Source organism: Panthera tigris, chromosome A1 (assembly GCF_018350195.1).
Source record: "Panthera tigris isolate Pti1 chromosome A1, P.tigris_Pti1_mat1.1, whole genome shotgun sequence".
In the NCBI taxonomy this organism is placed as follows: Eukaryota; Metazoa; Chordata; class Mammalia; order Carnivora; family Felidae; genus Panthera; species Panthera tigris.
In genome coordinates, this window is record NC_056660.1 from 161,045,662 (window position 1) to 161,070,355 (window position 24,694).

General features: G+C 34.3%; 1 protein-coding gene across 1 annotated transcript in view; it reads right to left on the minus strand.

Moving 5' to 3' along the window:
• Window positions 1-24,694, minus strand: part of ST8SIA4 (ST8 alpha-N-acetyl-neuraminide alpha-2,8-sialyltransferase 4) — a 99,573-nt gene that overhangs the window by 33,471 nt on the left and 41,408 nt on the right. The window contains 1 exon segment of the mRNA XM_007078889.3: window positions 20,163-20,456. Within this exon segment, the coding sequence (XP_007078951.1) occupies window positions 20,163-20,456 (294 nt within the window).

The window sequence follows — 24,694 nt, forward strand, 5'->3', positions numbered from 1 at the left end:
TATTACACATACTACATACACATGCCTACAAATAAATAAGTGCCAAAGAAACACTATAAACAACATATTTTAAAAATGTGTTTTGGCCGGAAAGAATATCTAAATTGTACTTTTCTCATTCTAGTCCAAACATTAATAACTGAAGGAGTTAGTAACAGGGAGCAATCAGAGTAAAAGAATCTGTTAAATTAAATATTGAATTAAAAGTCAAAGTATTGCAAGTCACTTGGTTATGTATCTGTAAGAAGGCAATTTGTTCAATCCAAATTTAAAATAAAGACTTAATATGAAGACTTAAGTGCAGAGACTGAAGTGTAAGTCATCAACATTGTAGTCACTTAGAATGTATTCTCTGGCACTTTTCTCAGGTATATCCTTACGCATATTTGCTTTGTATACAATAATAAATATGTACAATACAAAAAATAATTACTAGGTAATTTCAGCAAATTGTGAAGCATCAACATTCTGATTCTGATGCTGTGCTGTCCACACTAAACTCCCCAGAAAAACTAAGCCATGTTGACAAAGTTTTCTCTAAAAACATTATTTATTCCTCTAAACTTTCACCAACTTAGGATGCTCAAGAATTGATATTCAGTTTTGATACAAATTTCAATTGTTCTCTAGCCAACTCCATATTTTAAGGTGCTTTAATGGCTTTCAAATTTCATTTAAAATAAAATAATTCAAATTTAGATGGCATGAGATTCACAAATAATATGGCACACCATCAATCAATTTTCTAGAAGAGATCTTGATTTGCTCCGCAGATGTCAGCTGAAAGCCTGAGTAGATAAATGAACTTAAATATAATGAAATGCTCAGAACTCAGCTATAGGAATTGTGTTATCTCTTTTTGAGTTGAATAATAAATGGAATTCTATTTTAGAATTACTTAAAAACTTATGTCTAAAGTTTGGGATAAAAATCCTTAGCTAGATAGGCAGTTTATTTAAGTGTTTCCTCTTCTTGTTTGTGAAAAATAATCTTTTTATCTCTGGCCAGGAAACACAAGACAGAAAAAGCTCAAGATATGTGGTAAGTTATATAAATAGGAATGCATTCACTTTCTGAATACCATTTTGGCAAAGTACAAGGCTATATAAATTAATAGGTATATATTACATTGAAAACCAATACATCAAAAAGGAATTATAAAATAGCACAAAAACTGTTACAATAATATAAAGCTATGCTCTTCTATGGAGATAATGGTGGAAAGTGAGCTGCTCCTATTATCAGTGATTCTGGCTTGCTACTGAGTATCTTACTAGATGGGACTCTGGGCCTCAATACCTTGCTCTGTAAAAGAAGAGGTTTATCTAGTTTACATCAAATGGTCACTAAAATTAATACATGTTAATTAGCTATGGATAATATATCTATATACTTTTTTGTCCAAGTTTTTATTTAGATTCCAGCTAGTTAATACACAGTGCAATATTAGTTTCAGATGTACAATATAGCGATTCGACACTTCCATACAACACCTGGTGCTCAACACAAGTGCCTTCCTTAATACCCATCATCTATTTCCCCCATCCCCCACCCACCTCCCTGTCCACTGACTAATGAATGGATAAAGATATATATATATATATATATATATATATATATATATATATATGCACACACAATGGAATATATTTATATACTTTTATGACAATCATATCATTTAAATATTTTCCTGCAACTAAAATCTGTTTTAAATATTCCTGATCCCTTACTTATATATTATGTTATTATGATTTTATCAGTGAGACACAAAAAAAAATTGTCTGATGCATGAAATGAGAATTTTCAATGTTTTTCTAATGGGTTTAGGTTTTTCTAAGCAGTTATGAATTTCTTCACACCTTTTTCAACATTTCCAAATATTTTATACTTATTTTAGGGAGGACCTGAGTGGTATCTTTAAAGAAACAGCTTGATGAACATAAATAAATACATGGCAAATTTACAGGTAAAGACAGGGGATTTTCAAAGACACTATAAAACATCTTTCAATGTGTTACTGTAATGGAATAAAAGCACAAGTTATGAAAATGTTCTGTAATATCACCATCAGAACAGCTTGGTTAGAAAGTCCCCAGTCAAACCTAAGTGTTAAAAGGTCCAGAGCATTGAAGAGGAATGTCAAATTCCCCAAGCAGTTCATGTCATCATGAGTCACAATGTTTGGGCAATGCAAAGTTATTTCCTAACACTCTAACTGCTAAAGAGGAAACCTCATGCTTCCATCATCTCCCAGCCAGTCAGAGAAGTGTCCTGTAGAATAGCTTTATTGTCTCTGGATCTCTTTGTTGAGGGTCAGCCTCATTTGCTCTTGTAACTGTCTTGTCCTTAGTTTCTTAAGGACATAAGAAAATCAATCTCCAAAGTTTTCCAATTACAGAGATAAAAAAAAAAAAAAAAAAAAAAGCAAAAAAAAAAAAAACAACAAAAAATGAAGATACTTTGTCCAGCGTGTCACCTTTCTCTTTCATAATTGCTTCTTCCTGTTTATTCTTGTAAACCCCACCCCCCCCACCTAATCTACTTGCAGTCACAGTATGCCTCCTCATTGTCATATTCAGTGTCTCACACACAGTGAGAAATCCAAGGACTTAGTTCCTTTGCACACCAAGTTAAATGAGAAAAATGGAATAAGGGAAATGTCAAACCCACCATATATCATGGTGGAGAAAGAGGAGAGATTCATAAATCTATTTGAACATAATTTTGTTCTATCACTTTGAATTATTTCTAAACAGGTTACTCATTTCAGTAGTTGTATAACTGTTTCCTTTTATCATCTTCCATCCCTTTCTAGAATAAATTTTAGCATGTAGAAGCATTGTTTGGATCCTGAAGCTCTTTGTAAATCAGAACTCTATTACCATTCTTTTTTTTAATCAAGCTGTAGGTAGAGGTATCATGTTTAGGTCTTTCAAAAGAGGACTATTTTGCAGTAGGTAACTCTGATACAACTTGTAAGTAGGCAGTACTGTGAATTATTGGTATATACTCTCAGTTGACTTTTAATCCTGCTTGGAAACTCTTCTGTGTGTTTCTACTCAGTGATCCCACTCACATCCCACTGAAGGTATTCCAAGCACTTGCCAAATTACATCCCCAAATTACCTTGTCCCTTCCTTACATAAAACCCTGGACTATGAAAGTGGGGATTTCCTCCCTTGCGGGAGCCCATGCTTAGATATCTTCTTTGCAGCCCCAGACATAGCCCAGCCCTGGCCATATAAATATTCCTGAATGAGCAAATGTGCAGAAACACTATCTATTCATTTTTTCCAAATGTGGAGTTATGTGATTTAAAGTATTTTGCTGCTTCAAAACAAACTTTTTAATGCAAAATTCTGAATCTGATTTTTTATTCCGTCGAATAGGACTACCATGCTTTGTGTATTACTACAATATTTGTATGAAACATATTCTGCGTTTATTATTTTCTGTAAAATAATCAGCTTACTAGTTTTGAAACTGACAGCAATTTTGTTGTAGGCATCTGGTCTAGGCAAAAAAGAAACAGAGAAAATATTTGCCAGCTGAATAAACTACAAAATATGTTTAGTAGCACTGATTCTTCCTAGTGGTGACTTTTATTAATGGGAACCTACAGATGGATTGACTACAACACATATGGATTATACAAAGAATCAAGTTCTTTTATTTTTTTATGTGATGACTATCAACAAGCAAAAACAAAGAGTTTGGGGAAGGTGCCCACATCCTACCCCGACATTGCTTCCTTAATTTTTATTATTTTAAAATGATTACTGTCAAACATTTATAAGACGGTGCAATTTTCTCAAGCACTACCGAAAAACATATATTTTAATGTAAGATCAGCTTGTCACATTGTGAAAATTTTATATGTGGCTATAAAATAATTTTTGCAGAAAGTTTACGGAGTTCTACTGAGAGGAGTAAGATCAATGGAATAAAATGCAAAATCATAAGTAGCTGCAGGTAATAATTTTACTTTGAGTAAGATCCACTGGGGGAAAGGAAGAGCAAAAAAAGGAGTTACTATTAAACCAAATTATCAAAAATATTAACTGTGTAATATAGAGTCCCTTGCATTTTAGATTATGTAAAGGTTATCTAGATGTCACATGATTGTTTTAGCTATTAAATTTCATTCAAGTTTTTAACTGGCACAACTATCATTGGATATCTGAACTCAGTTACTTGGAACTACAGCTTAATTAATTTTGGCAAATTGCCCTGAAATGTTATAAAGACCAAGGAAGCTGAGTCTATATAATTCATTCAATGGAATCTATACAAGCTAGGTACCTAAGAATTCCTAATTTCTTTATTACACTATCACTTTATGACTATTTTTTTACAGAAGGACAAATGGATTCTTCCATTGCTTTTACTATCCCTAGAGTGACATCAAAGGACAGTATTTTCTTCAAGAGCATGCTTCAAATGAGTAATGAGAGAATGAGGCAAGCAATGTGAACCATACTTTTTTCATGACAACAATTTAGTGTTGAGAATGAAAATGTTATGCTGCCCGAAACAAAAGCAATTTGTTTTTGGTGAGAAATTAATGATAGCAACCGCCAGCCCATTCTCTCTGCAAGGCATTCCATTTGACCATCAACATGGTCATTGGATGATGGTTTGGAGGATAAAAGTGGAGGCAGGATAGAATGGAGTGATTATAACTGAGTTCTTCATACACTAGCATTTGACTGACATTTTGTCCAGAAAAACCTTAATCAGGGAATGAGCTCTTGGGCTGCAAACTCATGTGAAAACAAGCAGGCATTTACCCAATAAAAGAGCAGTGACTTGTCACAATTTTTGGTGCTGACCTTGACTGCAGTGCCTAACTTCATGATCCAGCTGGATAAAGATGCAAAGTAAGGAGCAACAGGAGGAAAAAATCAGCAGTACTGCTGCACCCACGGCTTTTCCACTTCTCACTCCCCAGATTTCCCACATCTATTCTTTGGGCCTTTATGATTACTTTTCTTTATTCCCAACAACTTATTTACCATTAGTTAAGAATTAGCTATCAGTTATATATACTTTAATGTTTATCTAAGCTACTTTATCCTCTCTCTCCTGAGTATTTGAAGTGTAGGTGGTTATTTCTTATTGAAACTAAAATCTGTTCAAACTATATAGACGTAAGGTCTTTCAAAGGATGAGAAAGCCTTCATGGCATGTACAAAACTTCTACCATTTACACAGGACCCTAACTTACTGACAAGGAGTAACAATGGTGTATCAGAAGGCTAAAGTTGTGTGTGTGTGTGTGTGTGTGTGTGTGTGTGTGTGTGTGTATTGCCTTTTTTTTTAAATCAAGTTTTTAATTTTAATTCCAGTATAGTTAACATACAGTGTTACCTTAGTTTTAGGTGTACAATATGCCGAAGGCTAAGGTTCTTAAGATATGATAGAAATTATCTTTTCTTAAGAACTGAGAAAATACTGAGGTGCCTAGGTGGCTCAGTTGGTTAAGTATCTGACTCTTTATTTCAGCTCACTCATGATCTCACAGTTCATAAGATGGAGTCCTGGTCTGGCTCTGCACTGACAGCACAGAGCCTTCTTTTTATTCTCTCTCTCTCCCTCTCTCTCTGCCCCTCCCCTACTCATTCTCTCTCTCTCAAAATAAATTAAAAGAAAAATAACTGAGAAAATATTTTAGGATTTTACTTTCACTTAGGCCTCTGAAGTGGCAGTACCAGCATAATATCATTTGGAGGAAATGATTGTGACAATGAACACTGAAAACAAGTGTAAGAATTTACAACTTATATAATGTGATTTGATTGGTTCTCAAAATCAGCTGTTGAACAATATTTCCCACAGTTGTCAACAAATATATTGAGTTTAAATACAGTCTTCAGAAAACCATATTGAACCACAAGCCCTATCTTGAAGGGAGAGTGCACTCACTCACTAATGCATAAAAAGGAACATCATACAGCATATTACTGGGGGACAGAAAATAGGTCTAGCTGTTTGGGATGGACCTCAGTGAGCGCAAGCTGGTAGAGTTATCAGACTGACCTCTGCAGTGTGGTTTATCTTCCTACCACTGAATACTGGTTTTTACTGGGACTCCATAATTTTTCCTTCTTCTCTTGTTTCTCTGAATATTTTCCTTGACTTATTTCATCCATGGATTGTGAAAATGTAAATGTTTTATTTACTAGACATCAATCCCAGACATAGAAAATAGAGTTTCTAGCCTGCTCCTGGCTAACATGCTTTCCAATTCTTGGTTTTTATATAAACCCATAACTAGAAGGAATTTTTAAAAGGACTTTAAAAAATATTTTAAAATCAATCCCTTATTCTGGTACAATATGTTTACTCATTCACCCAGATTTTTAAATAATTTGGGGGTAAGAATGATGAGAAGAGAAAAAAAGGAGAGATGACCCTTCCCTTGATCCCTTGCCAAAAGTGCCTTTGAAATATGCAACAGATATGTCAATAACTTTTTTTCCTACATGAAAAGTCTAGTGCTCAAGCCCCAAGTCTTTTTCCTTTATTTTTTAAGCGTTTATTCATTTTTGAGAGACAGAGAGACAGAAAGTGAATGGGGGAGGGGCAGAGAGAGAGGAAGACACAGAATCCAAAGCATCAAGTCTTTTGCATTATTCTCTTCTCATATATTGCTGGTATCTTGGTACCAGCTGGCATTTCAAATATCTAAGCCATAATTTGGAAGTTGCAGCTGAGACTGTGATAATCTATTAAAAAATGTTAGGAGCTAGGGTTAGCTGACTGACAATGATCAATCATATGCAAACACCTGATCAAGTAGGTTGAAGGAGTTCAAGATAAACCACATCTAAATTATTCTAAGGAAATAAGAAACTATACATTTTTAAAAGATTTATGGAGTAGTTGATTCAATAACCTTCCTTGGCAAACTCAGTATCTAGTCACACTGTTTAAACATTATTATATATTTGCTTTTTATCTTAAATTGACAATTATTTTAGTGTATATAAGAAATCTTGGAATGGAATAAAGTCCCAGTCACCTGGACTTAAATTAGAATAGCTTTATGCAGAATAATTCAATACATAGTTTGCATATTGATGAGTGTTCCTCTTTTCTTTCCTGAAAGGTCAGAGAAACAAGGGAATTTCTAAGGTAATTTATATAGTTTCTACCACTCATTACAGGATTGGGGTTTGAAAGTAGAAAGGGAATAAACAACCAAAAGCATGTACTGACTATAACCTATGAAATAAATTTATGAATTTTTCCTGTAGCTCTTAAATATAGCAGTATAAACATTTGTTCTGAATACTAAATTTCAGTCTTGGAATTTAAAAATGTGGAAAATCAATATATTTCCCTGGCTACAGTATTTAAAATAGCCTTTTTTCTTCTAGAAAACACTATAATAAATCAATCTGTTAAAAAATCATATATATATATATATATATGATTTTATATATATACATATATATATGATTTTATATATATACATATATATGATTTTATATATATATACATATATATATATATGTATATATATATATGGATTTTGAAAGATAATGCTCAAGGTAATAATCAAGAGACACTAAGTTATGAAATTATAGAATTAGGGCAACTTTCTTAGTTTTTCAGGATGAATTTATAGATGTTCATTCTAGATGTTCCCAAGTGTCTCACTTCATTATTATGGTTCATTTACTTTTTAATCAGAACTTAGTCTAACAGTTTTATTCTAACAATACCTTAGGCAGGTACAATTTAGTAAGCATTGATTTACAATTATGTGGGTACTGGGCACAAGTTGGTTCTTCACATATACCAGTTGATTAATTAATACATTGCTGGGAAAACAAGCTATCTCTATGGAGATTCAAGCCTTCCTTATTGGCAGGGTTTCCCTCTGCTTCAAAATAAGCTGCATGGTAAATAGGATTTCCAGTGATACCCAGATTGATTAAAAAATTGCTTCCTCCATCCAGCCTGCTGCCCTGCTTCTTTGATTGCTCTAAAGAACTAACCCTGATTCAAACTTCAAAGTCTTTCTACAGAACAACTTTGCCCTTTTTCATGACTCAATTTTCTACTCCTCTGCACCTGTGCCCTAACCCCCATCATAATGAATATAGGCTTTCATCCTTTCTCTTAGTTATATGAAGAGATAGATAAATAAGTATTTGCACTTATGAAATTTATAACATAGAGAACAAAGGGAACAATAAAATACATTCTGATTACTGTTTAGAGGCACACATCCTTTGTAAAGAAAATACAGAGAAAAGACTCCCAGGTCAATCTCTGAATAAGGGACAAGAGTGAAGAAAGAATGGAAATGATCCAGGAGGAGAAAAGAAAAAAAAATGCATACCAAGGGGAAAAAAACCAGGATGGGTCATTGTCACTGACCACCATGAAGGCTTCCCCACTCCTCAAAAGCCATTCTAGATACTTTGCAGAACCTTTTAGTCTCAATGAGAGAGAAATATGTTGGCCAAGGGCAGCCTAGAAGCTCTGCTTCCCACAGGTTCCTTTGTGAGCCATATACCTGTGAATCATTTCTCAGATACAAGCCATTTATATTTTCACATTCCACAATGAAATATAACTGACACGAGCTGCTAGGAAACAATACTTTAACACAAGGGTAACTGGATTATGATTTCAGGAAACACTGCAGTTCCAGAAGGACAAACATCCGCATTCCCAGCAAAGAAAGAAACATTTCATCATGGAAATATCATGAGGTTTAAAATACCCAGTATGCAGTGTTTAGCTAATCAAAAACATTAAAGATGCATGTTTTTTTTAAATAAATATTACAGCTGTGTTGCTCATTGGTCAAAATAGAAACCATTTGGAAATGTTTTTGGCATAAGATTAAATTTAAAACAAGCCATTTTCAGAAAACATTTGGAGTGAATGTCACGATCTTCAGTTGTTTCTTAAAATTACTTTTCCTTGTGTGACTTTGAGTTGGTTCAATATTCCAAAACAATCCATTTGAATAACAGTGATGAACTCATATTTCCTACCAATGGTCTATTTCAGTCTCTATTTTTACTGGGAACTCCATTGGGAGCCTGGTCTGATTCAAATTCTGAAAGCTCATGTCATTTACATGAATTTAGCCTGCAGAAGATCACCCTAATTTTAATTAGCCTTTTATCTTTAGATTCATTTAAAGTTGAAAGATTTTCATGTCTGAAAAACGAGTGTAGTAACTAAAATCTGAGCAGTGGTATTTTTGTGTCAGTCTTAAAACTGGAAAAAAAGTGATGCTAAAAGATGTGTGAAGATAAAACCTTTTAATTTGTTAGGAACCACATTAAAAAATCATACATTCTATATGTTAACTAACTTGAATTTAGATAAAATCTTGAAAGAAAAAATAAAAAGATAAATAAAAATTTAAAAACTCATACATTGTTATATACAGTGGAATATTATGCAGACATTGAAAGGATGATATTGTGCCATTTGCAACATGGGTAAACCTACAGAGTAGTAGGCTAAGTGAAATAACTCAGACTAAGAAAGACAAATATTATATGACTCGCTCATATGCAGAATCTAAGAAAAACAACTGAATAAACAAACAAACAAAAAGCAGAATTAGACCTATAAATAGAACAAACTAATGGTTACCAGAGAGGAAGGAGGTGGGTGGATAGACAAAATGGGTGAAGGGGAGTAGAAAATACAGGCTTCCCATTATGGAATGTTCATGGGAACAAAAAGCACAGCATAGGGAATACAGTTGATGATATTCTTTTTTTTTTTTTGATGTTTATTTATTTTTGAAAGGGAGAGAGAGAGCGCGCGCATGAGCGGGGAAGGGGCAGAGAGAGAGGAGGACAGAGGATCCCAAGTGGGCTCTGTGCAACAGGCTGGATACAGGGCTCAAACTCACCAACCGTGACATCATGACCTGAGCCAAAGTCGAAGCTTAACTGACTGAGACACCTAGGTGCCCCTAATCAGTTATATTCTAATAGTGTTGTATGGTGACAGGTGGTAGCTACACTGTGGTGAGCACAGCATAATGTATAGGGAAGTGGAATCACTATGTTGTACATAGAAACTAATGTTAACATTGTGTATCAACTATATTCAAATAAAAAAAATTAAGGAAAAATATCATACATTGTAACAAATTAACTGTGTGCTGCTTTTCTTTTAATAGAAAGATATACTTGACTAATGAAAAATTTAGAACATCAGCTACACAGAAAAGACATATCACTTGATTTAATTTCTGCAAGTCTTGTTATTCCTTCCTACATTTAAATGCACACGCTAGAAATTATGACCCTGATCATTAAATTGTGAATGAAGTACTCACAACCTGCTAGTTTATGGGTTGCCTACCAAAGAAAACCTAAATGATCCAGCAAAACCCCAGGAAACTTAAGAGGGTATATTAAGTGATATCCCATTGTTAAACTTCATTTTATTTAATGACAAAAATGAAGAAATAAGTATACTGCTTATGAAGCATGCAGATTAATTTATTATATTCTGAATAAGAGGAAATAATTCAAAAGTTAGTCACTTCCAGTAATAGTGTAAAAGAGTACTTCTCCTCCCAACACAAGATGAAATTACTAAGAATAAATTCAAGATAGCACAACAAATGCCAACACAATAAATATAAAGTGGGAAACTTTTGCCATATGTTAAGCATGACAAAATCAATTTTTCAAAATCCTAAGTGATGACAAGTTGCATATGAATGTATCATTATAAGGAAAGTGTATTGGTACTGTCTGACATGCAAAAAGTCCAACAAACAACTTGCATGGGATACTATTAGTATATCATATGTTATCTAATTGCTCATAATAGTGTATTATATTGTATATCACATACTGTGTTAAGTGTATACAAAATATTAATAGTATATTAAATATTGTTATATGTTGTGTGTATATGTAGCAGTATATATTATTTTTATTTTTCCTGTATGCAATATATAAACACTACTCCAGAAGTAATTTTACATAATTTGCATTTATAGAAAGAGCTATGCTTTTTATTTTTTTTAAACGTTTATTTATTTTTGAGATAGAGACAGACAGAGCATGAACGGGGGAGGGTCAGAGAGAGAGAGGGAGACACAGAATCGGAAACAGGCTCCAGGCTCCGAGCTGTCAGCACAGAGCCCGACGCGGGGCTTGAACTCATGAACCGCGAGATCATGACCTTAGCCGAAGTCGGACGCTTAACCGACTGAGCCACCCAGGCGCCCCAAGAGCTATGCTTTTTAAACAGGTTAATAATTTTCAAAATTTAAAGAAAGAACAAATTCAATAGGATAAATGGCTCCCTAACAAACATATATCCCTATATCTTCTATATCTATATCATCTATAACTATATCATCTATATCTATACCTATACTTATCTATATACACAGACTTACACATATTTGTGTGTATATGTGTGTGTACATGTTTGTGTGTGTGTGTATGTCTTTTACCAGCAACAAGAAACATTTAGATGGGGGTGGGTTAGCTTAATTATGGTCTTGAAAAATATAAAGAATATTTAAATTCCAAGAGAAATGACTTTGAAGCAGGAATATTTTAGTAAGCTACCTCAATTATTATGTTGATTAAGTTAAACAAAGCTTTTTATTTAGGTTAATAGATGACATTTCTGAGGATGTTTGTAAATATTAAGTACAAATGTGTATTGTGTTGTTTTGAATATTCACTTAAGCATCAACAGTTAAAGCACAGGACCAGTGAAACTCAGCACTCAAAAGAACCTAAATGGTTATTTATGTCACTTCCCACATTTTAAAAGATACAAATCTGAGTCTGAAGGATATAAATAGTCTTGTCCATGGACAGAATAGTTTTATTTTGACCTTTCTTGTATATTAAACTCCTAAATAATTCTTGAAAATTCTCTAAGCCAGAATTCTCAGTTTGGATCAATGTAGAGACAAGTTTTCAAAAGAATAAGAATATTTTTTCAGAACCTGCAAAATACATCTGTTAACTCTAATTTGAGAAACTCTGCTATAGGTCATAGGGTATACCAAGCATTTCAAATGAAAGTTCTTAATTCCAAGCTATTTTAATGCATTCATTAGTCAATTTTACTCACACTTGTACATTTCTTTTGTAGTTTTTAAATTATCCTTTAAATAAGAAACATTTGGAAGATTTGTTAACTATAAGGGTAGCATATATATTCTCCACTAAAAGATAAAAAAAAAACCAGATATCATAGATAGAACTCATAAAAATTTTTAAAAATCTACATGAACTGAATTTATCTTTCCCTTAATCATTTTGGTGAAGATGTTTACAAATTGTTGGATAACTTTAGAATTACCATCTATCAAGGTAACACATAGAACATTATCAACTTTTATTAATCTCAATATTAACCAGTCCTTAATCTAAGTGTTTATCTTGATTAATACAAAGTATCTTTATCAACTTAAAGAGAGTATAGTCTCTATTATATGAATATTGATATTAAAACAAATAATTAGGGTATGATGACAAAATAGGACAAACATTTTTTTTGTTGTAGTAGAACTGAAACAATAAACTAATGGATGATATAAATTTATAAAATAATTTGGACTTGAATATTTAAATTTTGACTTAAATACTTTAATGCTTCATAATAATTGTCAGAGGCAAAGGATTCAAATATAAATGTTTGAATATATTTTCCAGAATGATTGCAACAAATCTAAAGGTTTTTTTTTTTATGTTTATTTATATTTGAGAGAGAGACAGAGCACGAGTGGGGAGGGGCAGAGAGAGATGGAGACAGAATTCGAAGCAGATCCCAGGCTCTGAGCTGTCAGTACAAAGCCTGACACAGGAGCCATGAGATCATGACCTGAGCTGAAGTCAGACATTCTAACCAACTGAGCCACCCCAGCGCCCCGAAAAAAAAAACTGAAGTTTAAATCAATTATGCTCTTAAATATAAATATCTGAATAGAGGTAAGAGAATTATAATTAAGATACCAGAGAATAGAGATAAGATTCCAAGGAACAAACTCCCTAAAGTAAAAACTTAAAAAAAAAAAAAAAGAGGCAGAAGACTATATATCATTCTAAGCAAGAACTGGAAATTTGTATATAACATTGTTATGCATATAAAATATAATTTTAAAATACACTTATTTATCTATCTAATCTCTTTCCTTGGAGAATTCTTTTAAAAAAAACATTTTTATGTTTATTCATTTTTGAAAGACAGAGACAGAGCACAAGCACTGGTGGAGTGGGCAGAGAGAGACAGGGCGGTGGGGGTGGGGGTGGGGAGGCGGTGGGGAGGGGACACACAGAATCTGAAGCAGGCTCCAGGCTCCAAGCTGTCAGCACGGAGCCTGACGCGGGGCTCGAAGTCACCAACCGCAAGATCATGACCTGAGCCGAAGTCGGATGCTCAACCAACTGAGCCACCCAAGTGCCTCTTTTCTTGGAGAATTCTTAAGAAACTATCAGGGGTGCACAGGTGGCCCAGTCGGTTAAGCATTCGACTCTTGATTTTATTTAGCTCAGGTCATGATCTCGTAGTTCATGAGTTTGAGCCCACATTGGGCTTGGCACTGACAGTGTGAAACCTGCTTGGGATTCTCTCTCTCTCTCTCTCTCTCTCTCTCTCTCTCACTCTCTCCCTCTCTCTCTCTCTGTGTCTCTGTTCTTCTCACACTCTCTCTCACTCTCTCTCTCTCTCTCTCAAAAATAAATAAATGAACTTAAAATTATCTATAGCACTTGGTAGTGGAACTGAGGGTTTACTTTTTCATGCTGATTTGTTTTTACCCTGTTAATAAATGAGAAAATAAAGTATAACCATCCCACTGTATAAAACAGCACTTGGCTATTGTGCATCAAATTATAGTAATTATAAAAATAGGACTTTTTTGACTAACACTAAATATTTTATAAAAATATATTTTGATATGTCATATAATAATTTAAAATTGTATCTTAAACTAGTCCATGGGTTAAATGTTTGTTGCAGTATATTATGTGTTGTACATTGACAATTTTTTTTTTTTCAACGTTTTTTATTTATTTTTTTTGGGACAGAGACAGAGCATGAACGGGGGAGGGGCAGAGAGAGGGGGAGACACAGAATCGGAAACAGGCTCCAGGCTCCGAGCCATCAGCCCAGAGCCTGACGCGGGGCTCGAACTCACGGACCGCGAGATCGTGACCTGGCTGAAGTCGGACGCTTAACCGACTGCGCCACCCAGGCGCCCCGACAATTTTATTATAAATGTAATAGAACCTTGAATTTTTTATATCTTGTCACATTTTTAAAGTTTCAGCAAGTCATTTTGAAGTTTCAAAATCCCCTCTTCATTCTTAAAGTCTTATGAAAATTATTCCTCTTTCATAAGGAAAACTGCAAAATAATTATAAAAATATGTAGTCATGTGTAGCTTTTGAAGAAATACCAGAGAAAAGCTTGCAACTCCACACCAGTTTAATGCATTCAGGTATTGTCTTAAATTTGTAAATATATCTTTTATTTGTCCCCATTAGATTACCCTTTCATTATTTTGTAAGATTGTTTTAAAATTATAATCTAGCTATCCTTTTGTCCTTACATTTTATTTAATATGGCTTGGGAAGAATGACCATTCATTAAAACATAATCTAAGAATCTCTTTGAGTTTTATGATTGAGGTTATATTTTTGGGGCTTTATAAAAAAAATCCCGACAATTGAATAGACGTTTGAAGTTGGTAAGCCATCATAATTTTCAGCGAGGAAAAAGTTTAAATAATGATGCTTGACAATATGAAAACTAAATGATTCTCATTGTGTTCAGGAACCTTTTGCTTTCCAAATCACTTAAACTCTCTACTTGTAATTGCAGTGCTTGGAAGGCCCTTTGCATACACAGTGATTACATGCACACTAAACTGCGTGCTTTTACTAGGTGTTCTAAACTTTTTATGAGAGACAACAAACTCCAGGAATCAACAGAGGCTATGAAATTCTCTAAACTATTTTCCTGAACTTTATTAACCACAGTGTTTCAGAGAGATGTAAAACAGATACTTAAAGAACAGATCTTTGGGGAGTTTGCTCATGCTTTCATATCATGTGAATCTGTTTCATCAGTATTCACACTTCCTTATTTTCTTCCAGAGTTCCAGTAGCTTTGCAGAATATAAACATTATGTTGAAATGCTACATTGCATGCATTAATGTGTTCATTTCATTAATTCCATAAATGAAGTCACCTTTCACATATACCACCTGTACAAATTTCCAATGGGATTTGAAGAGTGAAAGGCACCTCTAGAACTACTTCTTTATATCCTGGGTCACAGTTTAGAATTCAATCGTTTGACATCTGAAGGGGGAGCACATAGATGGATGAGTAGTACAGTAGCAAGGTGAGTTCTTCATGGAGAATTCAAAACAATTCTTGTGAAAAACATCTAAAGCATAGTAATCTAAAGAAAGTATACCATTAACTTCACCAGTGGTCAGAAGTTTGGCCTTGTTAATCTTTGGAATAAAATGCTTAGGTGAAATAGTTTATAATCGTTATGGAAGGAATGTGGATAAAACAAAACATGAGTATTGATGAACTAGTTATTAAAAGGTTCTGCACTTTCTATATATTTTTTAATGTTTATTTATTTTTGAGAGAGAGAAAGATACAGAGCATGATTGCTGGAGGGGCAGAGAGAGAGGGAGACACAGAATCCAAAACAGGCTCCAGGCTCTGAGCTGTCAGCACAGAGCCCAACATGGGGCTTGAACTCATGAACCGTGAGATCATGACCTGAGCTGCAGTTAAACACTTAACCACTGAGCCACCCAGGCTCCCCCCTGCACTTTCTTTTTTTTTTTTTTTTTTTTTAATTTTTTTTTTCAACGTTTTTTATTTATTTTTGGGACAGAGAGAGACAGAGCATGAACGGGGGAGGGGCAGAGAGAGAGGGAGACACAGAATCGGAAACAGGCTCCAGGCTCCAAGCCATCAGCCCAGAGCCTGACGCGGGGCTCGAACTCACGGACCGCGAGATCGTGACCTGGCTGAAGTCGGACGCTTAACCGACTGCGCCATCCAGGCGCCCCTGCACTTTCTATATTAAAAAAAAATCTGTTAAAAGGGGCACGTGGGTGGCTCATTCAGTTAAGCCTCCGACTCTTGGTTTTGGCTCAAGTCATGATCTCATGGGTTCATGAGTTTTAAGCCCCACGCTGCCGCACAGAGCCTGCTTGGGATTCTCTCTCTCTCTCCCTTTCTGTCTGCCCCTTCACTGCTCATCCTCTCAACCTCTCCCAATATAAATAAATAAATTTTAAAAGTCTGTAAAAAAGCTTATGTGAATCCACAGCTATTAATCATGCACAATTCCATTTAGATTCTAATTTATTGAAAATGCTCCATTTCAACCATACCTCTTATTTTGTGCTTTGCCACTTAGAGTGAATGAAGAAATATACAACAGAATTTAGGGAACAAAATATTAATTGCAAAGTTTATATGGAGAGACAAAAGACCAGAATAGTCAACACAATATTAATGGGGAAAAAGAAAGTCAGAGGACTGACACTCCCTAACTTCAAGATTTACCATAAAGCTAGCAAAATCAGGACAGCATATAGTCAACTAATGTTTCGGAAAGAAGCAAAGATAATATAACAGAGGAAAGGTAGTCTTTTTTTTTTTTTTTTAAGATTCTCCTGGCACCATCTTGCACTGGAAATTGCTGGGAGGACCCAGGCTGTGCATGCAACCAAACTTCACTCCTGCCCTTCAATATATACCCCACAGGCTCCCCAAGGATAATCTTTTCAACAGATGGTGCTAGAATAACTAGACAACCACATATAAAGAAAAGAATCTAGGCACGGACCTTATACCCGTCACAAAAAATAACTCAAAATGGATTGTAGATCTAAATGTGAAATGCAAATCTATACAATTCTTAGAAGATAACATAGAAGAAAATCAAGACAACTTTGGGTTTGGCAATGACTTTTTCGATATATCACCAAAGGCATGATCCATGAAAGAAATATTTGATAAGCTGGTCTTCATTAAAAATAAAAACTTATGTTCTTTTGACACTTGTCAAAAGAATGAAAAGACAAGCCACAGATTGGGAGCAAATATTTGCAAAAGACCTACTTGGTCAAGGAGCGTTATCCAAAATATACAAAAACCTCTTAAACTCAGCAATAAGAAAACCAACAACCTGACTAAAATATGGGCCCAACACCTCAATACACCTCTCACTGAAAAAGAGATAAAGACCACAAATACGCATATTAAAAGATGCCCCACATCATTAGGTCATCAGAGAAATGCAAACTAAAACAACAATGAAATATCACTACGCTAACGATTAGAATGGCCCAAACCCAGAACACTGAAAGCACAGCTGTGAGGATGTGGAGGAACAGGAACTCTCATTCATTACTGTGGAGAATATAAAATGGTACAACCAGTTCGGAAGACAGTTTGGCAATTTCTCACAAAACTCAACATACCCCTATCATAAGATCCAGCAATAATACTCCTTGGTATTTACCCAAATGAGTTGAAAATTATGTCCACAACAAAACCTGCACACAGATGTGTACAACAGCTTTATTCATAAATGTCAAAACTTGGAAGCAACAAGTAAATGAATAAACTGGTACATCCAGACAATGCAAGATTGTTCAGCACTAAAGAGAATGATCTGTCAAGCCATGAAAAGACATGGAGGAATTTTACACGCTTATTGCTAAGCACAAGAAGCCAATCTGAAAAGGCTTACTATATGATTCCTACTATATGACATTCAAGAAAAAGCAAAACTATAGACACAGTAAAAACAAACAGAAGCAAACAAAAAATGTTCTTACCATGAATTAATGGGGAGGAATGGATGAATAGGACTTTTAGGTGAGTAAAACTACTCCGTATGATACTATAATGGAGGATACATGTTATTACCCATTTGTCAAAACCCACAGAATGTACAAACTAAGAGTGAACTGCAGTGTAAACTATGGACTTTGGGTGATAATGTTGTGTCCATGTAGGTTCATCAGTTGTAACCAATGTACGGCTCTGGTACAAGATCTTGATAGTGGGGCTATGCATGTGTGGGGGCAGGGAGCATATGGGAAGTCTCTGTACCACCCTCTCAATTTTGCTGTGAACCTAAAACTGCTCTGAAAATAGTCTATTGAAATGGTACTAATTCAGAGTAATCTTAAATTTTATTAGTTTCCTATAATCAAAGAGTACTTACTTCAAAACATTTGTTTTTGGATCTTAATAAACTATCACTGGAGTGTGTATGAATATTTCTATGTGTGTGTCAGAGTGTATGTGTCTTCGTGTGTGTTTAAGATAAGACAATAAGACAGTGTTATCTTTAATATTTTCTCACACTCAAATGATACTCAACATTAACATATCAAAAAATAAGATGCGTTCTTAGCACAATGCTTTATAAAGTTATCCTGTTAAAAATACTTTTGTTTTTCCTTCAGAGTCAAACTGTAATTACCAGGAATCTTTCTAATTAAAAAAAACACCTATCCTCCAAATGAATGTATTTTATCTTACTTTGTTGAAGCTTCATGTCAAACATCAAAAGAGTGAATGTTGAATAACCATGATTTAGTTATAAGAATGCAATTTAATTGTGTGAAGAATAACACAATCCAAGAAACTGTCTCGAGCCTTAAACAAGGAAACGGTAGGTAAATCCTGGAAGGAAAGTATCACAGTAACAAAACAAAATGAAAACACCTTAGCCCAGTCCCAATTACAGTATATGAAGCAAACTATTTTTAATTCTGGGTTTGGAAACTTTTTTTCTTTTAGAACTTCTATCCATTGTATTTAATTGGTCCCTTGAACTTGCCCTTCCCTCCCATGGCCACTAATTATGCCCCACATTTTTATCATCTTGCGAGTATATTAATCAAAAAAGTCTAATTGGTCTTCATACTCCTAGCACCTCTTCTTGCCAATTCAGAGTCTGGTGTTACAAGACTTACTCTCCTAAATTCACACATATAACTGTGCTTTAAAATAAAATTGATTCTTTTCCCAATCAAATCACAAGTTATTTTTCCAACCTTGTATTCCAATGCTTTACACTGGACTCCATTACTCCTCAAGTTTACCTTGTTCTTAATTACATCATTGTCTCGGTTCACTCTAATAATGCAATAACATTTCCTTCTGTTTGGTTTTCTCTGTCACCCTCTCTCTCTCTCTGTCTCTGTCCTGTTTCTCTCTTTCTCTTTTTATCCCTGATAAATAGCTATTCTGTTTTTTATGTCTGGTTGAAATGTTAGACTTTTAAGTGTTCTTTGCTAACATGAGAAACAAACTCTACACTCCTGACAATATACCCTCTTAACATTCGTTTAAGTACTAGCCAGTTGTATACATACATCTGTTTCTGCTATAAAGCCTATGCATTCCTTTAAAGAAGTAATCAGACTTCTTCATTTTTCTATCTCCAATATCTGGCATTCAGTAGATATTCAATAAATACACATTACTGCTTATCTTTGTGTTATATATTTTACACATTTATATGTGTGCATGACTGAACTTGGCCTTTTGGCCACTTGCCACTTTTATATAAAGTCTATTTCTTGGTTTTACATCTGAGCTTGTATTAATAAAAGGGAAATGTTAACCTAATTCATAAAATTGGAATCTATGGCTTTTGGGGGGAAGCATCAGGGCATGTTATCTCATCCAGCCTTCTCTATCTCTAGTAGACCTCTTAACTACAGAAGGGACTTAATTGCTCCTTAAATATATCTAACATTTATGCTTCCACAATATTGCCCAGTAGCCATTTAGCACTTCTGTTGGTAGTTTTCTTACCCCAAATTCATCAACTTTACCATGAAATCTTATTACTCTTTAACATGGCAAAACATAAAAACCAGTAGTATGCTCATGACTAGACATAAATAGATGCTAAGTTCAAATATTTGCTTTTTTTAAGGAAGAGAATGAGCTTTAAGATAACATAGCACATAAACAAAATGCAAGTTGCTGAATAGCGTACCCATTATAAAAAAGGAGAAACATGTATCCATTGGAAGCTTTTCCTGAAGCTCCCTCCTGTCTAGGGAAAACATTTAGTTATGTGTTCCATTGTGCCAAGGACAGACTGGTCCTTTCCAGACACTTACCCTCTGACAGCATGAATAAGTCTCAATGATGGATAGGCAGTTCGCACTTTCAGTTTGTTCTTAAGGATTAATGCATTAACCCACTCCACGTGCTTCTCTCCTCCTTTGACCATGAAAGCAGGGATCCAAAGGACACTGTCATTCAGCATGGAAAGTCTATGCACAAATTTTTCTCTGTCACTCTCATTCCGAAAGCCTCCAAATGCTCTTTGTACAACTGATGGATTCATGGTAATAAAATCTGATTTAGTTCCCACATCTGCAGCAAACTCCACCACAGGGGCTAGATTACACCTGAAGAGGAAAAAAATTAATGGACAAATGAAAAATTAATATGAAACATTAACTCCTAAAACAGTGTACATAAAAAGAAGAATGGGGAACAAGCATTTTTTTTTCCTACCATGTTAGAAAAATAAGATAATCTGCCTGATAAAATTATATTTTCAGTAAGTTATCACATATTCAGGAATATTATCTTCAATAAGGATGTGCTCTCCTAGTATAGGGCTCAAACTGTCATTGATATTAATTCGGCCTGTTGTCTAAGAATACTCTTTGTTGCTATCTTCATAAAACCACATGATATGAATTCCTAATAGTTGAATTTATGATGGTAAATTCACAAAAGCTCAGCTGCCGTGCAGTAGGCAACCTAAAACCACATGCTGTTCTCTAAGTAAGTAAAACACACATTAGACTTGATATTCTAATTCCACACCACTTGTCAAACTTAGGTCATTTTAATAACTTTATAAACATAATTAAGTGAAGGTGGCTTTTCTGTATCCTGAGGTCCAGTAAAAGTACAATTTGCTATAGCATTTTCCACAACCATATTTTTAATTGCCCTCTACAGCCCTAAATGGGAAAGAAATGTAAGAAAAGTGGAATTATTACATTTAATATGCCTTTTTGAGATATTAAACAATTCAGAAAAGCCCTTATTATCAAATATCTTTCTGTTCCTTTTGAGCACATCATCAAAATGCACATTTTTTCCCCCTGCTATCAGGCCGCATATGCTTTGTGGAGGAGGGACAGAATTCCATGTCCTGTTCTCCCCACTGAAGCTCCAGGGTCTCACAAAGTGCCTGCACCTGATTTCATTCTTACATCGCAAGAAAGCTTTGAAAGCTTTGAAAAGCACCTTGAATTTTGTCTTCAATCAAATTTTGATGCTTCTTTGATCCTATCACATAGGTGTTTGGATACTTGACTTAAAAATAGTTTTAAAATGTTTTTCATTTTCTAAAAAACGTTAATTTGTACGTGAAAAGTTAGATATTTAACAAGTAATAGTTTGATAATTTATAAAAAAATCATTTGAATCTATTCAATCTACCCCTTCAAGAAAACACACACACAGTACATACACGCAATTTTTTCTTTTATTTTTCTTCCCTAATATCAGCCTTTAAAGAAAAGGGGAAATAAACTGATTTCCTCTTTCTGTATTTTTGTGGGTTATAATGCATTATGAAAATTTCTCACATTTCCCTTCCTTGTGCTCTTTGCCACTTTAATTTAATTCTCAAACAAGTCACATTTAATTAAAGGGTGAAGTGTGTGCTCCACTATTTAAAATACTGGCTTGTATATCCTTCCTTTCCTTATCTCTCTTAATTAATATATCTTATTACTTGCTAGATCTCTGACACCATTTAGCTACCATAAGGAACAACTCACACAATTCAGCAAAGTCTGTATTATTTAGGATGAGCTCCTCAGAGAAAACAAATAAAAAATAACGCATCATATTGTTTAGAAAATATTTTTTTCAAGTTATATATATTTAATTATACCCACTACAGTGTGTGACATTTATTTGTCTTTAGCCATGATCCATGCACTATATGAGATTAGATATTATTCATTCCCATCACAGTAAGAATATTATGGATGCCATCATAATATTATGAAGAATATTATGAAAGGAATAGCTACATGTGAACAGAAGCCAAAATGGACATCTTACTGTGGAACTCACTGTAGGTTGAGGACATAATTATTTTTCAAGTCCTAAACTGTGTTTCATACCAACTTTAAAAATAGTTAAAATTCTAACCAAGTTGATTGCAAGATGAATTTGAATACTTCAGGGAACATGCATTCTGAACGTCAGTATTACAGATACTTCTCCTTCCTCAGGTAAAAATAGACAATGCTTGTTAGTGTTACAGTTAACATAATATGTCTTCCCCATCAAATTCCTCAGCTATTCTTTTCAGAGGATTTCTACTGTAGAAAAACAACATCTCTACTTCATTTTTTCTATAATTGTTAAAATTACCAGAGCCAACCGAGTTAGAAAAAAAAAAATACCATTCTACTGCATTATCTTTTCAGGGGAAAAATGTCACTTACTTTATGATTTACATTACTTTTTCTTATCACAGATTTAAAAACACCCATACTGGAGCACCTGGGTGGCTCAGGTGGTTAAGCGCCTGACTCTTGATTTCAGCTCAGGTCATGATCTCAGAGTTCATGGGATCAAGCCCCACATTGGGCTGTGCTGGCAGTGCAGAGCCTGCTCTGGAATCTCTCTCCCTCTCTGTCTGCCCCTCCCTTGCTTGTGCTCTGTCTTTCCCTCTTTCTCAAAATAAATACATAAATATAAAAAAAATTAAATATTCCTAGTCCCATGTTGGCCAACATTTTTTTTTAGGATTTTAGAATTGACTTTTAGAATTGACTCAGCATGTTTCTTAAACATAAATGTATGGCCATGTGTCTTTTAAGAACTAATAGATTCATCAGTGATGTTGGGTGTTGAAAAACAGGTACTTTCCAGTAGGAAGCAAAAGTAAACTTAGAGAATAAGAATATTTTTTGAGAATAGGGTTGATCTAGGAGACCAGCCAATGTATATGATGCAAGGAATGCTAACTGATTGTACTGTTCACTAAAAAAAGCAGGAGGAGATGAAAGAGTAATTGATTCACATGAACTCTATTGTAAAGTTTTTATTACCTAAGCACAGTGTAACCAGGCTTGTGAGGGATGGAAATAGAAGCACTGAAAATAGCACAACAGAAGGACACATCATAAAATATAATCTACATTAGCTCTAGGAGTCCAGTATATTCATTTTCCTTGGAGTGACTATGTCTGGTTTTTCACTGGAAGGAAAGACTAACATCGTGTCCACATGTGGTCAGTAAATTAACTACTCTGTGGTTGAGTCAGATATTTAGTCATATAATTAGCTGAATGCCACATAATCGGGGCAAGCATTATAAAACCCAAAATAACCAACCAGCTGTGTTGCACTCCCGCAATTCAGTAGACTTGTTGTGAACTGCATAGTGTTACTAGTAGCAATACTGCTGACTGAGCAAGATTATGAATAGATCTGCAATCAAACATTCTGCATCTTTCTTTTTTCTAAAATCTTCTGAAGGATTATAATACTCAAAAGTATCCAGAATGTGTAGCAAGCATTTATGAATTAACACATTAGTTTTCATTTAATTCTTAATCTCATAAAACTGATCAGTGGCCAATTTTTAAATGAAGGATTTCTGTGAGTCAAAACTACTGAGTACATAAGAATATTAATACACTCAAACTCTATTTCTTTAACAAGATTAAATTTTGTGTACTACCTGACTATTTTTGACATATCAAAAACATGAAAACAGGTATTCAGAATTAGGTATGTTGGCCAAACTCCCTGTATACTCTAAGCTACCCAATTTTAAATTTATTTGTGTTTATTTTCCATCATTAAAAACCTGCAGGAATGTATACTCTAGACCTCTGAAATTTCTTCTTGACCTCACACCAGATGTGATTGCCTCTCAACATTCCTTTTATATAGAACTGAAAATACTTTCATTTCTTTCAATGCTATAGAAAATGTTTTACATTAATTTTAATTTTAACTCATTTAATTTTTTAAGGAAAAAACTCTTATTTCATGTGTAACACCTCAGGATCACAGAATTCCCTAGGGACATGTCTTTTAATTTGTCAATATTCTCTGCATGTCCTTTAAGTAATAGCTCAATAGTCTAAGCAACTAGAAGTTCCCCCTTTCAACAGCTCAGCAGATTTGTCTTGAGAGTTCATTTTTCAAATACTATACTATATTCAAATACTCAGAACTCTTTTCCCAGCTATTTTACTATTTGTGCTATTTTCAAATTATATAATCTGGCCAAAAAATAATCTTGACCATTATTGTTAGTAATACCCATAAGATAAGGTTCATTCATTTAGCTGTGCGTTTATTCATCCCAGGGGTTGTGTTATACACTTATGCTAGCTATAGAACTAGTCATCCACAATACTAAAGTAAAATAGTGTGTGCTGTGATACAGGAGGTTGCTAATCACTTCTTTAAATGAATAACATAGATTAATGAGCAGAAAACAACAATGAGTGGATTATAGACCAAATTGTATTCTTTTTTACCATTTAATGTTCAAACAAGTTCCAAACACATGATTAACATCTTTTTTGCTCTCTTGGCCAGTCCCATTGTGTGTGTTTCTACACACACAGGTATCAACACTGAAATATCT